This window comes from Malus sylvestris, chromosome 17 (genome assembly GCF_916048215.2).
Source record: "Malus sylvestris chromosome 17, drMalSylv7.2, whole genome shotgun sequence".
Taxonomy (NCBI): domain Eukaryota; kingdom Viridiplantae; phylum Streptophyta; class Magnoliopsida; order Rosales; family Rosaceae; genus Malus; species Malus sylvestris.
The window spans coordinates 20125799-20148966 of NC_062276.1; the positions used below are offsets into that span (position 1 = coordinate 20125799).

Genomic DNA, 23168 nt, shown 5'->3' on the forward strand with positions numbered 1-23168 from the left:
CGGCGTGTTGTACTTGTGGCTTCAAGTGTTACAGCAACAGGAGGATTATGTGCCTGTGACAAGCCATCTTGTCCTAGGCTTTGGACTGTATGTGGAAGATTAGTCATTGACTTACCCATGATTGTTTTCTTTTTTACTGATTGTGTTTCAATGGTCACGAACTTCGTAGCTTTAGCACTGGGTCCCACTGGGCATGCCAAAATGTTGACCCTAAAAACTACCAAACCTACGTGACACGTAGGCTGAGTAATTAATAAGCTAACTACATCATTCGGTTGTGTGAGGGGCGTGCCAACTCGTTGGTCAAGTTCGGCCAAAGAGTAAAATATGTTGATGTGGCGTTGGGCGCTTTGTTGACTTCTTGATCTTGTGACTACAACCGAGAAAAGAACACATCTCGGCTTTTAGGTTCTAGAGCTTGAAGATAAGGCTGCTAGTTTCTTCAAAGTTCACAAATTGTCGGCGCCAGGTTTGATCTCAGTAATTGTATTCGTGAAAGTATAAGTATGTTGACTGGTACCAAACTATACGGACACAAATACTCGAAAAAGATAAATGTCTTGATTGTAAATGTGGTTCAGCCGTCAAAATGTCGAACTCTAAAATGTACTTGCGAATATCCTATCATAAATAAAACTCGGCTTTCAATGTGCCGAGCCTAGTAACCTGGTATCACCTCACTTCGCCAAGAAGGCTAATGAGATGACCTTTACCAACAAGGACTTAGAAATCCTTGTTGACCGAGACTTGGATAAATAACCAGTCGGTCTAGAAGCAGTGTTGTCTATTCAAACTGAAGGTGCTCCTCGGTCAGCTGATTCTACGGCTCTAGTGTTGTCTATCCAAACTAAAGATGCGTTAGCGAGAATAAAAAGGGATAGGAAAAAATCTCAGGGTTGTTGAGTAGCTTTGTACAGGCCAATTTGTGTGTTGATTTGAAGGGGTTTTGAATGATGCACTCCCCTCTCTAGTTATAGCAGCAAACCTCCTTATGGCCGAACTAGAAATTTACTTGGATTATAACTCCTCAACCTAATATGATCAGGTTTCGCCCAATCCTAACCCCTATAGGACTTTGAACCAAGCTCCTTAACGAACCAAATTCATCCCCTAATTCTAAGCATCCTTAGCTTTAAGACTCCTTGTTGCACTAGGGTTCGACTGCCTCACCCTTATCTAAACCAATCATCTTCGTATCCATCCTTGACTGTACAACCCATGACAAGATTATAGATGAATGTTACTAGACCGAGAAAGATTCTAAGCTCGGCCCAAAATATTATTTTGGACCCAAACAAATATATAGAGTGTTAAAATAATAAGCTTATAAATTCTCTCATACAAGTTTTTTTTCTTTCTGAACAAGCAAAATTATCTAACTAAGGAGGTGGGGGAGTGGATTAAGCCAAACAATAGGCAAGTCATAATAATATAGTTTAAATTTATTTTTGACAAAAATCAAACCTACTATTTCTAACTTATAAATGAAGATGAATATGACTGAACGGTAGTATCGAGGAGTCGCGTACAAGTTCATATCACTAAACCGGAATTTTCATGTTTTGTAGAGGCATAAAGCAAGTGAAGCCCAAAATATTGGAAGTAGGGCCGAAAAAAGCGAACTAGGAAACTTTGGCCTCACCCTCGGTGATTTCTCTGAAACGCGGACGCGGAACACGTATATCGCAAGTCCAAAACGCACAAAAGCTCGAATCTTTCTTCCTCCGATCAAAAAACACAAACCCTAGAAAGTCAAATTCCCCCCAAGAAAATCCCCAAATTCCATCATGGGAAACACCGAGAAGCTGATGAACCAGATCATGGAGCTCAAATTCACCTCCAAGTCGCTTCAGCGCCAGTCCAGGAAGTGCGAGAAGGAGGAGAAATCCGAGAAGCTCAAGATCAAGAAGGCAATGGAGAAAGGCAACGTCGACGGCGCCCGGATCTACGCCGAGAACGCCATCCGGAAGCGCACCGAGCAGATGAACTACCTCCGCCTCGCCTCGCGGCTCGACGCCGTGGTGGCGCGGCTCGACACCCAGGCCAAGATGTTCACCATCAACAAGTCGATGGGCAATATCGTCAAATCGCTTGAGTCGTCGCTGGCCACCGGAAACCTCCAGAAGATGTCGGAGACCATGGACTCGTTCGAGAAGCAGTTCGTGAACATGGAGGTTCAGGCCGAGTTCATGGAGACCGCTATGGCTGGCTCCACCTCGCTTTCGACACCGGAAGGTGAGGTCAATAGCTTGATGCAACAGGTTGCGGATGACTATGGCCTTGAGGTGTCCGTCGGCCTGCCTCAGCCAGCTGCACATGCCGTGCCCGCCAAGGAAACCGAGAAGGTCGACGAGGACGACCTCTCCAGGAGGCTTGCGGAGCTCAAGGCTAGAGGTTAAATTAGCAAATCGATCAGCTTGCATTGCGAATTAGAATATATATATGGTATGCTTTTGTGTTTGTACTCATTGCTAATTATGAATTATGGCTCGTGTTGGAACAATTTGCAACTTGATATTTGTGTATATTTGACGAATTTGAATTCGCTGCCATATACTACTACGGGGGCTTTCTTTGCGTTCGAGTCACTGTTTGTATTTCTTCGTTATATGTATAATAGCTATGTGCTGTGTGCCTGTGCTTATTGAGAATGAGCTTACAATTTTTTTTGATTGAGTGAATTGGCCATTTGGGACTGGTTGGTGGATCTTGGATGTTGCTGCCTTTTTCTGTTTCGCTCGGGGAGAAACACCATTTGCTTAAGTTGCAAGTGCTGTTTGTGATGTGATATTATGAATGAATTCGTTTATGGGCACAAGGATTTCAATGTATGATTTCTGATTGTTGCTCACGGGCACCAGTGTTTCTAGATACTTTGGAGTACATTATAATTTCTGTTGATTGGAATTAGGATCAATGTTTGTTGAAATACATGTATGTTAATTGGCTGAATTAGCTTTTAGTCGTCTTATGCACTATTCAGGTTTTCTGAGGAAAGACGTGTTTTGATATCTGTTGCTCCATTTTGTGCTTAGTGTTTTTTAATACAATCATGAACTTTGACATTCTTGATTTTGGCGTATAAAAGCTTATATGTAATTGTACATTACAGTCGGAACTTTCTTCATGTTTTATGTCTCTGTTGAATCTGTTGATGCATTGCAATTTTATGTCCTTGGTTTTTTAAGACATCCACCTTATTTTATGGTAATTAATTATGGCTTGTAACAATCTGGCACGAAATGGTACAGTGTCTTGAGAGAATGTCGTGCTTCGATGCTGATCCATGCACTCTTTTTCTGAGTGAACCTTAGGTTGTGTATATGCATGAAAACTAGTGATAGTTGCTTCATGTTAGAAATGATACAATCGATGAGTAGTTTCTCATGGATGTATGCTGGTTGGTTTGTAATCTGTGTGACTCAGATGCATATTTACTGTCATGAAAGTTGGGCAAGAGCAAAGCTTTCTGGTCTGGAATTAATTTTCTCACATTCTGCAATTTACTACTTACATTCAGATGAATTGCAAGATGTGTTTTCGTTCTTGTGTTTATATTTTGTGATTTCGCTCTTGCGTTTATATTTTGTGATTTCGTTCTTGCGTTTATATGTTGTGATTTCATTCTTGCGTTTATATTTAGTGCTTATTTTTATAAAAGTATTCATCTATTTTCTTCGATATAAATGAATGATATACTGAAATATACACGGTTCAAAGTAGACCTACAAACTAGGTGTGAAAATATTTGTCAAAAACATATGTCTTTGGATTCTAAAAGCAAGAAAAGTGAAATGCAACTGAATTATCTGGATAGCTTAAGTACACATGAAAACAATCAATCAAAAGCAGAAAGACTAGCTTATAGTTAGATATTCAAAATCCTTTAGTCTTGGGAGCAGTCGTTTCAGTTTCTCTGGTGCCCGAGCTCCCGAGCCTTCTGAAACTCTTCTGAACTCTCCGAAAGAGTTTTGTAGGGGCAGGGGATACATGAAACCCAATGGCATCTATGTACCAACCATTTCTTCCCTTCAACCCAACAATTTTTCCTCCTTCAACATTGTAAGTAAACGTTGTGCCTTCCTCTATCCCAAAAGGTCCGAATGTTCTTCGATTGCTCTGAAATTTAAGCGAACGGATGATAGCTGTGCCACCGTAAGCCAACAGACAGTAGTTCCCAGTCACACTGACTAGGTACTCATCCGGATACTCCAACTTTATCTGCAAGGCATGTCTTGAGTTCAAATCTTCATCACAATACTTGTCCAAATAAAATGAAAACTACGAGCTGCGAGGCAGACCTCCGCGGTCTGAGTGCCTCCGCGGCCTCCATGTGTATTGGCTTTGACAGGCTTGCCGTTTTTATCATACACCAGGGTGATGGAGTCGATGCAGTGGCCGTAAACAACCGTGATTTCTCTCACGCCATTGTAGATGCCATCGTCCCAAGGAATTCCACCATTTCCTCCCCATGGTCCCACTACCGTGGTCTTCCTCTTCCCACCTTCCTACATAAAAAGTTACACCAGTTTCCTTGTTTAAAAGTACGTTGAAACAAAATCATAGTTTTAATAGGTAAACAAAGTTGATGATAAAGTGCATAACAACGTAGAAAATGGTGGAGTCGGCCTTCCTCTTCAACCGCTATCTTTTGGATTCAAACTCTTTTCTATTCTTTTGACGTAGTTTAGGATAGTAATATGGCTTGTAATAATAAAACAAACAAAGCACAACAACAAAGTAAGAAGTAGATGTGGAAAAGAAGAGCTTAATGCTTACCTTGGTGCTTAATGGAAGCATGATAAACACAGAGAAGAAGTAAGAAAAGAAGGCTTTATATAGAGAGAATATGTGAAAGAAAAGAAGGGGCTTCTTATTGAGAGTATATAAACACACAGAGACAGATATATGGTTAAGGTTAGGGGACGCACACTTTTGACAACCGCTTTTATGAGCCTCACTTCGTAATGTATTTAAACGATCCAACTGTTTATCTTTTATGTCTTATCTTTATCTACTAAAGTCACTCAAATCCTAAATATATGATCGTTAGAGTAAATTTAGTGTTTCTTTGTAGACCTATATTCATCTATATTCTTCACCACAGATGAATGTATTAAAAGTTTTGGATTTGTCTAATTTTTTGCAAGAGTGATCTATGAGTGATGATGAACTAAATATATATAGTTCAGATCGTTCAAATACATTACAAAGTTGACCCTACAAATTGAATGTGAAAACATATCTTAATTGGTGAGTGCTGAGTATGGGGGCGGGGATAGTATCTGATTCGATTCAAGCATTACGCGGGAACAAGGAATCATGCCTTTGCTTTATTCATTTGAGAACGGTTGTGCTGGTCATCACTTTAGTCAATATCGCTAGAAAAGCATATATTTGAATATATCAAGTTTGATTTTGTATTTTTTTTTTTATATATATTCTTTATATAAGAGGAGAATGAAGAGTCGAATCTAGGTTGTGAAAGATGAATGAGGATCCTCTTCGGATCCTCTTTGTGAGGATCTTGGGATCCTCAAATCGTGTCCGTTCATCGTACATCTTGCAGTCAGTTTTCGTCAAGCACTATTCATATTTAATTTTAAATAAAAGTATTTAAAATAATTTCTAACCGTATGATGTACGATGAACGGATACGATTTGAGGATTTCCAGGTCACACACGACATTAAATAAAGTAAAAAGGTCCAAATGCAAATGTTAGTGCAAAGTCTGCTAGCATTTCTCTTGTTACACATTTTGGAAATGTAGATATCTTGGTATATTGTGAATGTGATCCTGTGGTGCTATAAGTGTAGAACCTGTGCTTTATGTTTTAGGTGCTCCTACCTTTTCCGATTCCTATCCCTCTCTTCTCCACTTTCTGATTGTGGGCATCCAGGCCAAGTAATTCCTTGACAAAAGTAACATTCAAACAGAATAAACCCCTTTACACAAACCCTATCACCGCTTGTATACAACCACGGAGAGTTATTTGCCGTGAGGCTACGAAATCCTCCTCTAGGAGCTAAAAATCATCCTAGTGTTGCACTGTTTCATAAGAACGAAAGCCCCGGCTTCTTGTTCAAAAGTTCTAGTACGAGATAGGAGCTTGTAACTCAAGGAGTTAAAAGAATCATTTACAAGATCCTACTTTCGTATCTCCCTCCCCTAAGATTGCTTGTATAACAAGAAAACAATGTTAGCTCTCGAATCAATCAATAATAAAACACTCCAAATATTCAACACTAACATAACCAGAGTTGCAAGTGTGCTTTTGTAGTTTTGGAAATCTCCACCTCTATTTATGGGAAGATAGCTCAAAAAGTACTAAAACTAAATGAAAAACTTTAAAGGATGACCGTACTCATATCATCTCCCCAGAAAAATAATCTTCACATTGGATTCCAAAATGAATCAATTCATTGTCACATAAAAGTAAACTTAAAGCGGAAATCTAAGTTTTGAAATTTGAAAAGTTAAATGTAAACCTTAGCGGGACACCTCCTTACCATCTTTGTCAGATTTCCATTTCAATCTAAAACAAGTGATCTCATTAACCCTTGGATGTGACTTCAACCAAGCCATCCATGGAGCCACGTGTTTGGCCGCTTTCAAGTTCACCATCCTGGCGTCCTTTAAGAAGTGTCTCCAACACTTATTCGTTGAATTCATACTTGTGCAGCAGGTTGGATCCTCCTTTCTAGTAATCTTCTCACATACCAACTACAGTTCAAGTAAAAACAACGGCTGAGAAAGCAAAATGTCACTTTATTCTTTGATGGCTCAATCTCACTCAACATGGTGGACTTAATTGAAGGATCCATGATCCGAAAAAGAATCCACAGTATACAAATTGCGGATAATGTAATAGGTAGCAATTAGCAAAATGTATGCAAGGAAACTACCATACCTTGAGGAATTCACTGCTGGAAGACGACACTATAGATAGGGTCTCCAGCTGCCGTTTCTGCAATGAACTATCTAATAGTTCTTCGGAACCCACTGATGATTGGATTAATTCAAATTTGAGACCACAGTTTGGAGGAAGCGAAATTTCTCTAATATTTTCGTGGATGATGACATTCTGGATTGGACAATGAAAGCATGTAAGATAAGATAAATTAAGAGAAGCGGAAAATGAGTTACAATTGTTAATAACAAAAGGAGATTACCTTATTCGTGTAAACAACCAGTTTAAAGGCTCTATGATCCAACTTTCCAAGAAATTCTCGCATCTTAAGAAACCATTCAGGCTCAGATATGAAGTTTCTTACTGGTGCAAATGAAAGCTTGGCCTCCTTCAAACTTACAGGATTCAGAAAAGAAAAGGGCATTTCATCACCTTCATACTCAAATGAAAGAAGATTAGGAGTATCAATTTCAACATCCGCTAGTTTCTTGCAACCTCTTAATACTAGCGTTTTCAGCCGATGGCTTGCAATTCTTATATTTTTCAAGTTGAGGCATTTATGTAGATCCAGTTTCTCCAGGAGAGGAAACCTAAAGAACCGATCATGAAACTGGTTGTCTGTCATTCTACTGTCCTCTAATGTCAGTCTTTTAAGAGACTCGCATGCAGCCAACTTAATTTTGCAGGACATGTATTTCTTCCCACAAAACCAAAATGTTTCAAGACTTGGAGCTTTGATTTCAATCATCGCTAGTCCATGGCAGTAGTGTACTTCAACCCTATAAAGTTTAAGGAGACTTGAAATCTGCAGATTATTTAACCCCGAGCAAAGTATGAGTCTCAAATCATTAATTAGAGGGCAGCTGGTAATGAGATTTATAATTATTGATTCATCAAAATGGATTTTTCGCAGATACAGCTTTTGCAGATTAGGAAGCTTTATATTACTGGAAGTATCCACTCTACAGCCTTCTAGCCTTAATCCAGTTATGGTTTCCGAAGCAAAGACATTCCTAGGCACCGTGTAGCGACCGCATATTTTCTTGTGAGCATGGAAACCAATCTCTTTTGTTTTATTTTCAGCTGCAAGTCCAATCCATTTTTCAATACGATGAACCATATCTTGATCAAACGAGTTCACATGGAGCACAAGCTTATATATACCCAAATTGCGGTCAAAATGGCTCTGGAGAGATTTGTCAACAAACTCCTTAAACATCGCATTGCACTTCTTCTTATCTTTAACTCCCTCTGGTTTTTGAAACTTGCGCTGATCGAATGCCAAAACAGAGAAAGAGGTCCACAAGTCCCTCCACCTCTTTGACAAGGTACTGGTTCGAGCAGCATCTTTTGTACTACGAAGGAGAGACAGGATGAGATGGATCACAGTTTCAGGTAAGTGCGAGATATAATCCACGCACTCAACTCTTATCTCCACACCATTCGAATTTACGGTCCCTTTCGTCTGTTTCAGCTTAACATTCTTGTCAATCATGCTTAATTCTCCTCTCTTTCTTTTTCTTTCAATTCCAGATGCTTCTGTACACAAATCAATACCTAACGTGCCGGCGATGCTTTCCCTTTTCCTCCTCTTCCTATCACGAGGTACTCCTAAATTTTTATGCAGGGCTCTCTTCAACATTATCTATCAACTACTTGGAAGGGACCTGATTGCAAATTATTTATCTGTTATCATCAAATATTTTACCTACTTCAAAATTAACAAAAAAAAAAAAACATTTTCCACCAAAAAACAAAGACATACATAGAACATAATTAAATTACTCAGCAAATAAAACCAAGAATAAGTTACAAGATAAACAAAAATTAGGGTTCTTTTCAGAAAAAGAAGCAACAAAAAAACAATTTCCACAAAAAAAAATCAAACCACAAACACATATATAGAACATGATTAAATTACTCAGAATATAAAAGCCAGATTAAGTTACAAGATAAACAAAAATTAGGGTTCTTTTCAGAAAAAGAAGCAACAAAAAAACAATTTCCACAAAAAAAATCCAACCACAAACACATATATAGAACATGATTAAATTACTCAGCAAATAAAAACCAGATTAAATTACAAGATAAACAAAAATTAGGGTTCTTTTCAGAAAAACAAGCATCAATCTTGGGCCTGGAAATGGGATAGAAAAACAAATGATCGCCGTCGAATACCAATTGAATTTGAGCAAGAAAGATAAATTGAAAGGAATAAGAATTGTGAGGATGGAAATACCTGGTCCGGCGGTCTCCCCAAGAATAATCTGTACGAGAGTCGGAGTGTGGGTTAGGGTTTATACGGTCCTTTATCAGCAATTGAACCGGCATGGTGTATTGCTCGACTTCTCATCCCCTCTCAATTACGTTTTCACCTGTTTATCTTTATAGTTTAGGGTTTTTTTTAATTCACTCTTATGGAAAATTTTGGGAACGGCCCATTATTAATAGCCCACAACGATTTTTGCACCTATTTTATTTTAGGATTAAGTACCTAAAACTCTTCCCAATTTTTTAGTGTCAGTCCAAATTAGTTTTAACATTTTTAAACATCCTAATCTAGTACTAAACTTATTAAAAATGTCATATCAGTTGAGCCTCAGTTACTCTTTTTATTTTTTTTCAAACATGGATTATATTCAAACCCACCAACTAGATGTACCATGTACAATATTAATATTAGTTGCATCAAAATCTAAATTTCAAACATAAATTATATAAAATGAAACCCAATGATCAAATAGGTATTAAATTGAATTGAATTGAAAATGGACCCAAATTGAATTACATCAAGAAGGCAATCTCGTAACGGAGAAGAGGACTAAGAATTCTGATATGGTTTCAAGGAGTTGTTTATGCTCATGTGATTTCCTTATTTGCCAATTCTCGGCTCATAAATCTTTCAGTTCTTCTTTGCAGGCGATGAAGATGGTGGTCGCCGCATCATGACAGTTCATACCATTTCAGCAACGTCCATGACTTTCTTCTTGAAGTTGGCGGCTTGAGTTGTAGGGTGGAGTTGGTGGTTTTGCGTTAGGTTTGGAGGTGATATCGTGATGTGGATGGTGGTAATCATTAGTTGGTGGAGGCTATGCTTCCATGACCTTCTATTGATTTTGGAGACAAAGTAAGCCTAGTTAATTTAACGGATTTTTAACTGAGGTTGAACGGATGTGACATATCCAATAGGTGGCGTACTTATTTGGAATGTTAAAAAAAGTTGAGACCAATTTAGAATGACACTAATAGCTAATGGGGTTTTAAGTATTTAATCCTTTATTTTGTGGACTTTTTACACACTTCTGTTTATATTTAATATTTGGCCAGAATGAATTAAAGAAAATTAAGATAAAAAAAATATGCAGAGTGTAAAAAAAAATAGAAAAAATAGTGTGGGGAAATCCATTCCTAGCATATATGGGCAAGGGCTAAAATTTTGAAACCCAACCACACCCCGACCTAGACCTGTCAATTTCTTACACGACACATTAACACGACACGTAAACGATACAAAAATAACGGATTTCGGGTCAACACGATAACTAATTGGGTCGTTATTGGGTCACATGATAAGAACCCGATAATAACGGGTCCTTAACAGGTTTATACGATAATGACACGCGGGTAACCTATTTCGACACGATTAGAAAAAAGTTATTTTAATGATTTTAATTTTTTAAACTATTAGAAGAATTACTATAAAATACAATAGATATACTAGATATGTATATATTGTTTATTAATTATTATTGTATTATTATTCTATATAAATTTTAAATTTTAAAATTTATTTATTTATTTTATAGTATACTATAGGCAAAAAGTGAAATTAAAAAACACATTAAAAATAAAAATATCAAGTAATTTAAAATACCAAACACATTAAAAAAATTATAATAATTAATTTACAAGTGCAAAATATGTGAAAAAATATGCAAACGCTTGTAATTGCATCCTCTACGCTTTGAGGATGGGTATATCGTCGTTTGAATTTTTAAAACCATAAAAACCTTCATGAATATTTTTAAGGGAGTTCAAATGAAATAAAATTCATAATCATTAATGTATAAGTCTAAAAAATATGAAAGCAAATATAAACGCTCGTAATTGCATCATGTACACTTAAACGATGGTTACATGGTCGTTTAGATTTTTAAAATCCTCCAAATCTCATGAATAGTGTTTTTTATTTGAGTGCAAAATTAATAATTATTATTGTAGAAGTGTGAAAAATGTAAAAAAAATAAATATAGAACCACTCATAATGACAAGCTTTACAACTTTCGTGAAGGGGTCAACTCTGAAATCTGACACCATAATCCATAAACCTTAGATTTAAATTTAATCGTCCACTGTTGTTTACGCTTTATTCTACTCATCGAATTTCATTTTTTAGATTTTCTTTTTTATAAAGTGATCTTGAAGCTGATGTAGAAAAATGAACGGTTCAAATCGTTGATATGACATTCTGATATTTATAGTTAACTAAAATATGAGTTGATGCTATATAGTTTCTAGAGACAAAAACTTCGAGCTATATTTTCACTAATGGTAAAATTCTAAATGTAATATTAACGATCCGAACCGTTCATCTTCTTGCATCTTCTAAGAGATCATGATAGCGATTTTACCACTTGTAAAACAAAGGGTTAAACCATAGAAAATTCTTGCAAGAGAACAAGTATTGTAGTATAGAATGGCTCAAGCAAGGTCGATCTCCTCATGGACTGATATAAACAATTTACGAGTTTTTTGTGTATTTAACGTATTTAACTCTAAGAACTACACTAATTTGATGAAACTAAATACTACTGGATGTGATTTAAACAAATATCTAAAATAGGAATTGGCTTATAGGAATAGTGATTCAACTAAACAAAACAAGTAAATGAGGAAATTCAAGATAAAATAAATGATTGAAGAAAAATAGATTGACAATATGCTAGAGTTCAACCTTTACCAACAACACTCCTACGTAGCTATTCCAATTGCTTAAATAATTGAAAACACACATACTTTGAAGGTTAGATTTTCCTTGTGTATGTTTTACTTGTGACATTCATGCTAAAACGCATACCACTACATGCAACTTATGATGCGTAAAATAAGTTAACACACAAAATTAAACCCTCTTTTTGACAATTGTAGTATAGATGTAAGTAGGGTATCGTTCTAGGCTGGGGATTAGGAGGGATTGCTAATCTATTGTAAATTAATTTAAAAATATTAAATAAGACTCAAGGACACAAAACTAGGCTAAAAACTCTAATAACTCGAAACACACTTAAAATGACTCAAAATAATGAAAACAATTAAATTAAACACTAGGAACTGAAATGGACGGAAATTAAATTAAAAGACTAACAATAAAGAAAACTAACTAAATAATATAATTTAATAATGGATGGGTGTTTGGTTTTGATGAAAAGTAAATTAAACTTAATTAAATTACAGAATTGACAAAAATATGAAATTAAGGTAAAATGATAAATGACGGATTAGCTAGAGGGTTCTTCTCCACACATGACACATATGCAACCTAAATTGATTTTCAGTTGTTCTTTCAATAAATTGTGAATCTCAATACTCCAGATTAACCGTGAACAGCACTTTTTTAATCTTCAAGTTTTCCTTAAGTTATTGAATTGGACGGAAAAACGCATACAACAATTCAAAACATTCTTCAAAAGTCCCCTACGTGAAAAGCACAATAGAGATACAATCAAAGATCATTAAACTTTGTGAAAACTATAAGCATTGACGAGGCATTCGTAACTATGAAAAGCATGATACTCTTGCCAAGAATTTACTTAACGTGATTGTGACTAGCAACCTTTACTACTTGTGAAAATAAGTTCATAACGATTAGGTGAAATTCACTTATATTCTAGCATCAAATTCATGCATGTAAATTAAGCGTGCACTCTCAACCAACATACACAAATCAGTTTTTATACGAACGGATAAGTAAATTGAAATCACAACTTATGAAATCACAACCGAAGGTAATCAATTCATATTACAAATATATTCATGGTTTCGAATTAACCTCTAGCCAAAATAAGTTTAATTACACATTATTAAAACAGAAATAAAATATAATTTTGGAAAGATTAAACCGAGAGAATAGATTGAAGCCTTCTGCTCACTGTGCTCTGATGCTTCAGTTTCTTGACTCTCTGCCAATCTGCCCGTATTTCCTGCTCTCCCCCTGGACTCCTTCCTCAGCGCCTCACAGTCCGAGTGTGGACTCCCTATTCGCACTGCTTAATCTCTCTTCCACGCTGCCCCAAAGGCAGCTCTCTGCCTCTCGGTCCTCACCCTTCCTGCGCCTCCTGCGCACTGCTGCCAAAGCAGCCCCCCCAGTCTCTCCGCGTGTCTCTGCGAGCTGCCCAAAGGGCAGCTCCTTTCTCCCGCTCCAAGACCCCCCTACTGACTTCTCCCGCTCTCCCTTATCTCCCCCCCGTTCTCACCCTGCTGTAAAGACAGCCCCCTCCTGTCCTCCGCACTACTTCCTTTATTTTTTATATTTTTTTCTTTCTTTTTTTCTGGCCAGCTGCAAAGGCAGCCCTTTCCATCCCCTTTCACGTGCACTCCTCTCCCTCTTTTCACGCCTGCTTTCTTTCTTTTCTTTGGATCCGTCTTTCCCATTTTTCCTTTTCATCTTTTATTCTTTTTGTCTCTCCAGCTGCCAAGCAGCTGTTTTCATTCTCTTTCAGCTGGTCTTCTATTCGCCTGCCCTCCTCCTAATTATCCTCTTTTATTTCTTATTCCATTTTGACCTTTCAAAGCTGCAAGGGCAGCTTACTCCTCTGCCTTGGATTCTTTTTTCGCTGTCCTCACGTCCCCACCTCTCGGTCCTCACTATTTTATTTCTTCTTTTATTCTTTCACTATATAGACATAGAGAGGGACAAACCTTGTTTACACCATTTGGCAATTGTAATAATAACTTGCTTATAAAATGTAAATTAGTATTATCATGTAACAATAAAGGGTAAATTTGCATAACAGATCCTATAACTACAAAAATAATGTAAATAGCTCAAAAATATAAAGAACTAACTAAGAAAAGACGAGTGAATTCGAAGTAAAAATGTATATAAAAATGATCCGATCAAATACCCCCACACTTAACTTTTGCTAGTCCTCGAGCAAAACAAAGAAAACTAGAACAAGAAGTAACAAGAAAAACATTAGCTTCCCTCTATGTGACCCTCATAGAATTTCATTCAAGAAAACAAATCATCAAGAACCATAGCTAGCATCAAGGAACTAATCTAAGTTCATCTTCCTTATTCAAATATTAGCAGTAATCTTTGAATCATCCTTGAAGTGTAGTGTGTGAGATAGCCATGCTAATGTAATTTCAAGTTCTTATTTTTAAAATCATCATATGCAAACTAGCGACCTTCTCACGGGATATACACTCAATCACATATGTGTTTAGTTTAAATGTGTTTCGCTCAAAGAATCAAATGTGAAAGTTCTACCATAAGCTTGCATAAAGATCACTTCTCCACAGTCATAATTGCAAAACTTAAATCAAGAGGACTTTTATTGGATGTAATGAGGCTTAGGGATAGGGTTATTGAAACGAAAGAATAGGAAAACACAAGTTCCAAGCTACATTGCAAGCAATTCTTTTGTTTAGATTTATAAGAACTCAAGTTTTCCCGCGATTCTTCTCGCACCTCCAACCACCCCCCTTAAACTGAAACTTTAAAAACTTTTTATTTTTTTTTTGTATACAATCTCTCTTTTTCTTTTTTTTCTTTTTTTCTTTTTTTTTTTTTAATTTTTTTATTTTTTATTTTTTTAAATACAAACATGAAATACCCCCACACTTATTCTTTTGCCAAACACCTTCTTAGTACTTCACAAACATTTCTCATAAGACAATCTCACATTGCTCACTAGCTTACTTGGAAAGGGTAAGGAAAAAAAAATGTTTCAGGTATAAGGGTAGACATATCTGGTGATAAGAAATAAAAGGCTCAACATACACGGCTCAAATTGGCAATCTAATGATATCATTTTTATTTGGGAAACATGGTTATTTGGGCCATAGTGGTAAACCTAATGCCTCTATCATTTCCAAGTTCATGCAATCGATGACAAACATTTCGAAAGATCGTTACGCAAGTTCTAGAGATGTATCTCACATAAGTTCATCACACATGAAAGAATAGGAGTGAATGAAAAATGCACACACTTTCAATCGGCTCAAAAACTCACATAGGATGTATATGGTCACTAAATTCACATATGAAGCTTTAAGTCATACTTTAGTTTCACATTAACAAGGCTATGTGCATTTGGTTTTTCAAAGATGATCAAACATGTACAAAACTAACAAGAGAATTAGGAATTTCACAAAACACATGTTAACTAAGTTCTTGATGATCATGGTTCAAATTTGATCCAATTATATCATTGGGTCGGGAAACTAACAAAAATCTAATTCAAAACAATAAGGGAAACAAGACAATATTTTTGGATTTTTTTAAATTTTCCGATTTTTTTTTTTTTTTTTTTTTTTTTTTTTTTTTAAGAAAACAAAAACTAACAACACAGAAACAAAATGAAATTCTAGAGATTTCTTAAAAAATAAAATAAAATAAATAAATAATAAGAAACAAAATAAAACAATTGGACTGAAAACTTCCCTAATTTGCAGTAAAATCAAGCGATGACCCCCAAGCTAAAATTCTGCAATCAACTTCAAGGGTGGAAATAACCAAAAGTTCCTGCAAAGAAAAGGAAAAATTCAGTTAAGTACGCAAGAAAATTAATTAAAAAAAAAAATTGCAAACGAAAAATTGAAAATTACGATAAAAGATAATGAATAAAACTAATAAGTAATCATTGGTCGTGCTTGTTGACTTTCCACAGCTTTCCTCTTGAACAGGGTGACACTTAGCTTTTTATTTGCAAGTGATGATTTTATGCTATTGTACGGCAAGGCTTTGCTCTTTGGGAATGTTGCAGTTCCTTATTTGTTCTCCAAGCAGATGTGGCAGCTTCTCTTGTTCTTCATCTCAGACTTCTTCCGCTGGGATGATTGCGCAAGCTGCATTCTTCTCTGCTTGTTTCCTCTGCATGGCTGGCAGGCACGAGGTAGAGGTATTGGTCTGTTTCTTTCTTCAATCTTTCCAAGTGCCCACCTCTTGCTCTCTTTCTCCTTGTCCTTAGTTGAGGATGAATCAGCACGTTGTCTCCACATGCTTCGAGGTATCATCTTCACTTCCCTTATAAGTGAGAAACAAAGCGAAAGCACAAGATGATGAGTACTCGAGAGCAAGTGCTGGCTGGAGAAAGGACAGGGAGAAAGCATGATATGAGATACTCTTGCTTTCAACCTTTATGATATGAAATACTTTTGCTTTGAAATGGGTTGTTCGCAAGAGTATCCCAAGGAATTAGGAACACAGAGTAACTTAGGAGGATTCTTTGGGAATGCATTTTCAGAGATGAAGAAGTGCTGAGAGAGAAGTGCTGAGAGAGTGTGCCTTTGCTGTGGAAAGCGAAGGTAGAAACTTATAGGACTTCTCTTCACAACCGGAACTGTTATCTCACTCATTGTCGGCAGCCGGTAGATGGATGAATAGTACAAATTACGCGCTTTCTGACAAAGCTGCCCGTAATTTCCGCAAAGCAGATTCCTCATTGATATCTGGAATCGGCGCTTCGAGCTCTGAGCAACGTCGATTGTAGAGGTAGCATGTGACACGTGCGGATAAATCTGGAAAAGAAGATTTGCCCGTGGGTTGAAGCCCAGCTTTTGAGAAAGCTAGCGTGTCTTTGACTGTTGAATTTCCCTCTTCGATTTCTGAATTGGTGCTTCGACAAACTGCCCGAGAATTTCGCAAAGCAATTTACGTGTGACAAGTGACGACACGTCTGGACAAATTGATCTTTTGAAATCCGGGGTTCGGCTCGTGGTTTCTGAGCAAGCCCAGCCTTTAAGAAATGAAACGCCTCTTTTGAGAAAAGAATCCGGCTTTTGAGAAAGGAGTCCCGACTCTTCGATTTGCGAGAGGACGCCTCTCTGAGGAGCGCCTATTTGATTTCTTCTTTTTTATAGAGGCGTTAATCGTGTTCCACAACACACTTGAGCTCCCTCTTGTAAACACTCCCTTCTTGCACTCCCAAAATCTTAATCAGTCCGACTCTCTTCTTTCTTCACCACCTCTGAAAAATGTCTGGCCCTTCCGACCGTCGTTTTGACTTGAACATTGGTGAAGAGGCAGCTCCGCCTTCACCAGACAACATATGGCGCCCATCCTTCATATCTCCCACCGGTCCCCTTACCGTGGGGGATTCGGTGATGAAAAATGACATGACCGCTGCAGTGGTGGCCCGAAACCTTGTCACTCCCAGAGATAACAGACTACTCGCTAGGCGGTCTGATGAATTGGCGGTGAAGGAGTCTCTGGCTCTTAGCGTGCAGTGTGCGAGTTCTGTGTCCAACATGGCCCAACGCCTATTTGCTCGAACCCGTCATGTTGAGTCGTTGGTGGCTGAAATACAGAGTCTCAAACAAGAGATTAAAGGGCTCAAGCATGAGAATAAAGAATTGCACAAGCTTGCACACAGCTATGCCACCAGCATGAAGAGGAAGATTGACCAGATGCAAGACACTGATGGTCAAATTTTACTGGATCATCGGAAGTTTGTGGGTCTGTTCCAACAGCATCTACCCTCATCTTCTGGAGCGGCACCGCGTAGTGAAGCTCCAACTGATCAACCTCTGTTGCCTCCTCCTTCTGTGGCCCCGCCGACTACTGAAGCCCCGCCTACTACCGAAGCACCACCCGACCAATGAATACTATTAGTTTACATTATTGTAAAATATTTGTACTTTTTTTTTTTATGTATTTTTTTTTTTTTTTTTTTTTAATTTTTAAATTTTTTTTTTTTTTTTTTATGTATTTTTTTTTTTTTTTTGCATTAATTTTAAATTTTATCTTTTTTTTTTTTTTTTTTTTTTTTTTTTTTTTTTTTTTTAATGTGTAAATTAATGTAAAGAGACTTTGGTTAACCTTCCCCCACACTTAAACTAAATAACACAAACTCACAGAAATCAACCAATTAACACAACTAACTAAACAAAACAAAATGAAAGCAGTAAAGATAAGGGTGGAAGAATGCAAAGCTGATTGGGTTAGTGATTCCAAAGTCTCCCTTCGTTGAATGCTTGGGTTGCCTCCCAAGAAGCGCTTGATTTAACGTCTTTAGCCGGACGCATCTTTCCTTTAAATTTCCCTCGGCTCCATTTGAACCTAAAATCAAAGAAAGAAAAATAAATCAAATATCAAAAGTAAAATGCACAAACACCAATATAAACATAAACAAAAACAAAAATAAAAGGATTAGCAAAGTTGCTAATCCCCGGCAACGGCGCCAAAATTTGATGCGTAAAATAAGTTAACACACAAAATTAAACCCTCTTTTTGACAATTGTAGTATAGATGTAAGTAGGGTATCGTTCTAGGCCGGGGATTAGGAGGGATTGCTAATCTATTGTAAATTAATTTAAAAATATTAAATAAGACTCAAGGACACAAAACTAGGCTAAAAACTCTAATAACTCGAAACACACTTAAAATGACTCAAAATAATGAAAACAATTAAATTAAACACTAGGAACTGAAATGGACGGAAATTAAATTAAAAGACTAACAATAAAGAAAACTAACTAAATAATATAATTTAATAATGGATGGGTGTTTGGTTTTGATGAAAAGTAAATTAAACTTAATTAAATTACAGAATTGACAAAAATATGAAATTAAGGTAAAATGATAAATGACGGATTAGCTAGAGGGTTCTTCTCCACACATGACACATATGCAACCTAAATTGATTTTCAGTTGTTCTTTCAATAAATTGTGAATCTCAATACTCCAGATTAACCGTGAACAGCACTTTTTTAATCTTCAAGTTTTCCTTAAGTTATTGAATTGGACGGAAAAACGCATACAACAATTCAAAACATTCTTCAAAAGTCCCCTACGTGAAAAGCACAATAGAGATACAATCAAAGATCATTAAACTTTGTGAAAACTATAAGCATTGACGAGGCATTCGTAACTATGAAAAGCATGATACTCTTGCCAAGAATTTACTTAACGTGATTGTGACTAGCAACCTTTACTACTTGTGAAAATAAGTTCATAACGATTAGGTGAAATTCACTTATATTCTAGCATCAAATTCATGCATGTAAATTAAGCGTGCACTCTCAACCAACATACACAAATCAGTTTTTATACGAACGGATAAGTAAATTGAAATCACAACTTATGAAATCACAACCGAAGGTAATCAATTCATATTACAAATATATTCATGGTTTCGAATTAACCTCTAGCCAAAATAAGTTTAATTACACATTATTAAAACAGAAATAAAATATAATTTTGGAAAGATTAAACCGAGAGAATAGATTGAAGCCTTCTGCTCACTGTGCTCTGATGCTTCAGTTTCTTGACTCTCTGCCAATCTGCCCGTATTTCCTGCTCTCCCCCTGGACTCCTTCCTCAGCGCCTCACAGTCCGAGTGTGGACTCCCTATTCGCACTGCTTAATCTCTCTTCCACGCTGCCCCAAAGGCAGCTCTCTGCCTCTCGGTCCTCACCCTTCCTGCGCCTCCTGCGCACTGCTGCCAAAGCAGCCCCCCCAGTCTCTCCGCGTGTCTCTGCGAGCTGCCCAAAGGGCAGCTCCTTTCTCCCGCTCCAAGACCCCCTACTGACTTCTCCCGCTCTCCCTTATCTCCCCCCCGTTCTCACCCTGCTGTAAAGACAGCCCCCTCCTGTCCTCCGCACTACTTCCTTTATTTTTTATATTTTTTTCTTTCTTTTTTTCTGGCCAGCTGCAAAGGCAGCCCTTTCCATCCCCTTTCACGTGCACTCCTCTCCCTCTTTTCACGCCTGCTTTCTTTCTTTTCTTTGGATCCGTCTTTCCCATTTTTCCTTTTCATCTTTTATTCTTTTTGTCTCTCCAGCTGCCAAGCAGCTGTTTTCATTCTCTTTCAGCTGGTCTTCTATTCGCCTGCCCTCCTCCTAATTATCCTCTTTTATTTCTTATTCCATTTTGACCTTTCAAAGCTGCAAGGGCAGCTTACTCCTCTGCCTTGGATTCTTTTTTTCGCTGTCCTCACGTCCCCACCTCTCGGTCCTCACTATTTTATTTCTTCTTTTATTCTTTCACTATATAGACATAGAGAGGGACAAACCTTGTTTACACCATTTGGCAATTGTAATAATAACTTGCTTATAAAATGTAAATTAGTATTATCATGTAACAATAAAGGGTAAATTTGCATAACAGATCCTATAACTACAAAAATAATGTAAATAGCTCAAAAATATAAAGAACTAACTAAGAAAAGACGAGTGAATTCGAAGTAAAAATGTATATAAAAATGATCCGATCAACTTATCCATGACATTTGGATTAAATATAAACATGAGTGATTCATTAATCTTGGTGAAAATCCTTTTGTTAAACCATGTAATCCCTAAGAGCATGATATTTACCTTAGGAGAGTACAATCCTCAATCACAAGAAGCACAATCAATTTTAACGTGACATTCGTTCAAAATTGCATCCGATAACTTTTCTAAGCATCCTAATGGTGATCAAGCATCAAGGTACATATATAGTTTAATTCAGTGATTGAAAATATCAAAGCAAGCATGTAACAACACTTAAGCAATTGAAAGAGAAATCTACGTATTCATGTTGCGGCTCATGGCCTCACTCTAGCAAAAGGAAATTAGTTACACATAATTATTTGAATACGTAAGAAATTCATGAAGAATCAAAGAAAGAGACAACCCTTTTTTACAAGGAAGCTCTCTGATCTTCTCCTCAAAGAGATGAGCATGCTTCTTTCTGCTCTGCTGTATGTTGTTCCATCTCTGCCCTCCACGGCTTCTCTCTATATTTTTCTGCTATCTTTTTTCTTTTTCCCCCTTCAGGCTCTCTCTGCTCTCTTTGCTTTTATTCTTTCTGTCCGTGTGCCATCTGTTTGGGATAAAATCTGAACTTTGGGCCAGAGAGAAAGTCGGCCCAAACCCAAGGCCCAGAGGAAAACTTAGGAGGCAGGAAAGAGGCTTTCGGCTGGGCACAAGTTACAAAGGCCACCTGCTTACCTGCTCAAAGACCACAGGGGGTAGGCTATTCAGTCACTACACAGCCCAATAAAGTACTTTATTGGTGGCATTCATGTAAAAAAGCTAGTGAGTCATCACCAAACCGCATTCGGGCACCGCTATTACTACAGGAACCCAAGCTGAAGTCGTCTATAAAAGGAGGAAGAGAAGACAGAATTAGAGACACTCAAACAAACAAACAAAAGCCAAAACTCTGCTCAAGCCAGATTTGCCTTCAACGAAGCTGTAGTCAGCACAAGCCTTCATCCCATTCGGGATAAACCTTCCCAAACCCCTGTAATAGCTCTGCTACCTTGTTCATGGTGGTATCGATTCATTTTGTATCCTCTTCTCCCCCGTCAACCCCTCTAAAAGCTTTCAGACTTCTGACAGAGCCACAAAGATAGATTTTGTAAGAAGTTCAGCCTTGGCCAATAAGGTTCAAACTTACCCGACTATCTTTGCTCTGTCTTTGTCTTTTCTTTCTTTTAAAAGCACAATAACATGTTATATATTCCCAGTTATATACAAGTTATTTCTAGCAAAGTCATAATGAAAATGAGTCTTCAGCACTTGAATCCGATCTGAATCACGTCAGAGTTCAAATCAGATCTAAGTCTCAAGCCCGGCGGGCATGTAATTTAAAGATCAGTTTAAAAGTCCTTGGCCTCAAGGCATAAAAAAGAACTCTATGTGGACTCAACCCATCCACGACAATCTTTGATAAGTGAGAAGTCCGAAGTTACTTGGGGCGCAAGTAATCAATCTATTTCTCCATTTTGTTGCTATTATATCTTGATTCGTAGAAAAGGCTTAAGCATGGAGTGAATTCTGATAGAAAGCCTCAAGGCCCCACGAAGGCATCTATTTAGCTTCATTTCATGTTGCGGTCTAGTTGGTCCGAGTATAAGGATTAACTCTGATGGGAAGCCTCAAGGCCTATACCTAAGGCCCTACAAAGGCACTCATTTGGGTTCGTCCTACCTCTTGGATTCAGATAATCAAAGGAATAATAGTGATAAAACTCTGGCAACCATAAAAGACCAAATATGATACACCCAAGCGCTGGTTTAGTTTGACAGGAAGCCTCAAGGCCTATACCTAAGGCCCCACAAAGGCACCTGTTATATCTAACTTGGTTTCTCGGGCGTATACATATTCAATCAAAGCTTAACACCCATTCAACATCTGCCACACTGAAGATGGCAGTGGCACGCCTGAGCACGACAAAGTTAATCTTGATTGTGAGCCTTAAGGCCTACACCTAAGGCCCCACAAAGGCACCCTTTCAAATTAACTCTGTCCTTCTCTTTCAGAACTGCCCGACGAGCCTTGCCCGAAGTGTGTCTTGCCCGACCAAGATCTGCCCGACAAAGGCTTCCCGAGCGAGCCCGAGAAGAAAGCAGAAGTACGACAGATACCCTCAACCGACGCCATTCTCCCAGGGGAGCTGTGTGCTCGTCCGCCAGGAGATTCCTGCGACGAACATAGTTTTGGCACGCCCGGTGGGATAAGAAACAGCTACACTTCTAAGATTTTACATGTCCAAAAAGCGAAGCTATAAACTTGCCAAAAAAGAAGCCAAGAAGGATTTTTTCCAGATGACAGAACAATCAGAAAATCCTTTATCCCCATCCGGACAGGTGGTCTCAGGTAGTTCGACTGCATCTGAGAAATCACAGGGGAAAGGGATTAATGAAGAACTGCAAGCTACAATGATCCAAGTGTTGAAAAGCATGGAAAAAATTTCCTTGGAGACTAAGGGAGAAGTAAGCAGACTCTGCATGCTTACAGGAAATCTACAAAGGAGGCTGGACTTGGAGTTCTCTACTCCAAAGGGTGCTCAAGGAAGTGGAATGAGTCCAGTTGTTATAAGAAGTGAGCCAATCATTCCTTTGTTTCCACTACTAGAAGAAGAAAAGGATAGGGGAAAGAAGAAGGTGATACCTGAGGGAAGTCAAGCAGTGATGAAGTCAGCTTCAGAAAAGGAGTTTCCCAGCTTCCCATTATTATCATTAAATAATAAGAGGCAGAGCGAACAAGAAAGAATGAAGTTTGGACTGCCAGCCACGGCTGGAGAAACTAGCGGGAAAGAA

General features: G+C 37.7%; 3 protein-coding genes across 4 annotated transcripts; 1 reads left to right on the plus strand and 2 right to left on the minus strand.

Moving 5' to 3' along the window:
- The first annotated feature begins 1591 nt into the window (after positions 1-1591).
- On the plus strand, positions 1592-2651 carry LOC126610351 (ESCRT-related protein CHMP1B). Its single transcript, XM_050278399.1, has one exon. The coding sequence runs from the start codon at positions 1788-1790 to the stop codon at positions 2397-2399; it is 612 nt and encodes a 203-aa protein (XP_050134356.1). The 5' UTR covers positions 1592-1787; the 3' UTR covers positions 2400-2651.
- A 1121-nt stretch (positions 2652-3772) lies between these two features.
- On the minus strand, positions 3773-6370 carry LOC126610352 (jacalin-related lectin 19-like). Its single transcript, XM_050278400.1, has 3 exons — positions 4780-6370; positions 4302-4508; positions 3773-4221 (listed from the first exon to the last, which is right to left on the minus strand). The coding sequence occupies exons 1-3, from the start codon at positions 4798-4800 to the stop codon at positions 3877-3879; spliced, it is 573 nt and encodes a 190-aa protein (XP_050134357.1). The 5' UTR covers positions 4801-6370; the 3' UTR covers positions 3773-3876.
- Positions 6371-6376: 6 nt separating this feature from the next.
- On the minus strand, positions 6377-9316 carry LOC126610349 (F-box/LRR-repeat protein At2g42730-like). 2 transcript variants are annotated; one of them, XM_050278395.1, is made up of 4 exons: positions 9152-9316; positions 7175-8579; positions 6913-7086; positions 6377-6725 (listed from the first exon to the last, which is right to left on the minus strand). In XM_050278395.1, exons 2-4 carry the CDS (start codon positions 8552-8554, stop codon positions 6492-6494), a joined length of 1788 nt encoding a protein of 595 aa, XP_050134352.1. In that variant the 5' UTR covers positions 8555-8579; positions 9152-9316; the 3' UTR covers positions 6377-6491. The 2 variants fall into 2 exon arrangements, with proteins under 2 accessions (XP_050134352.1, XP_050134353.1); XM_050278396.1 differs by having other exon boundaries at positions 7175-8598; positions 9152-9305.
- Between the last annotated feature and the right edge of the window lie 13852 nt (positions 9317-23168).

What these genes read in the sequence shown, in the direction of transcription:
- LOC126610351 (XM_050278399.1), top strand. Translation starts at nt 1,788, where the DNA reads ATGGGAAACACCGAGAAGCTGATGAACCAGATCATGGAGCTCAAATTC.
- LOC126610349 (XM_050278395.1), bottom strand. Translation starts at nt 8,554, where the DNA reads ATGTTGAAGAGAGCCCTGCATAAAAATTTAGGAGTACCTCGTGATAGG. An exon ending in TGGTTGTTTACACGAATAAG is followed by an intron (nt 7,087 to 7,174) that starts GTAATCTCCTTT and finishes TGTCCAATCCAG; the next exon opens with AATGTCATCATCCACGAAAA. An exon ending in CCAGCAGTGAATTCCTCAAG is followed by an intron (nt 6,726 to 6,912) that starts GTATGGTAGTTT and finishes CTTGAACTGTAG; the next exon opens with TTGGTATGTGAGAAGATTAC.
- LOC126610352 (XM_050278400.1), bottom strand. Translation starts at nt 4,800, where the DNA reads ATGCTTCCATTAAGCACCAAG. An exon ending in TGCTTCCATTAAGCACCAAG is followed by an intron (nt 4,509 to 4,779) that starts GTAAGCATTAAG and finishes CTTTTTATGTAG; the next exon opens with GAAGGTGGGAAGAGGAAGAC. An exon ending in GAGGCACTCAGACCGCGGAG is followed by an intron (nt 4,222 to 4,301) that starts GTCTGCCTCGCA and finishes CATGCCTTGCAG; the next exon opens with ATAAAGTTGGAGTATCCGGA.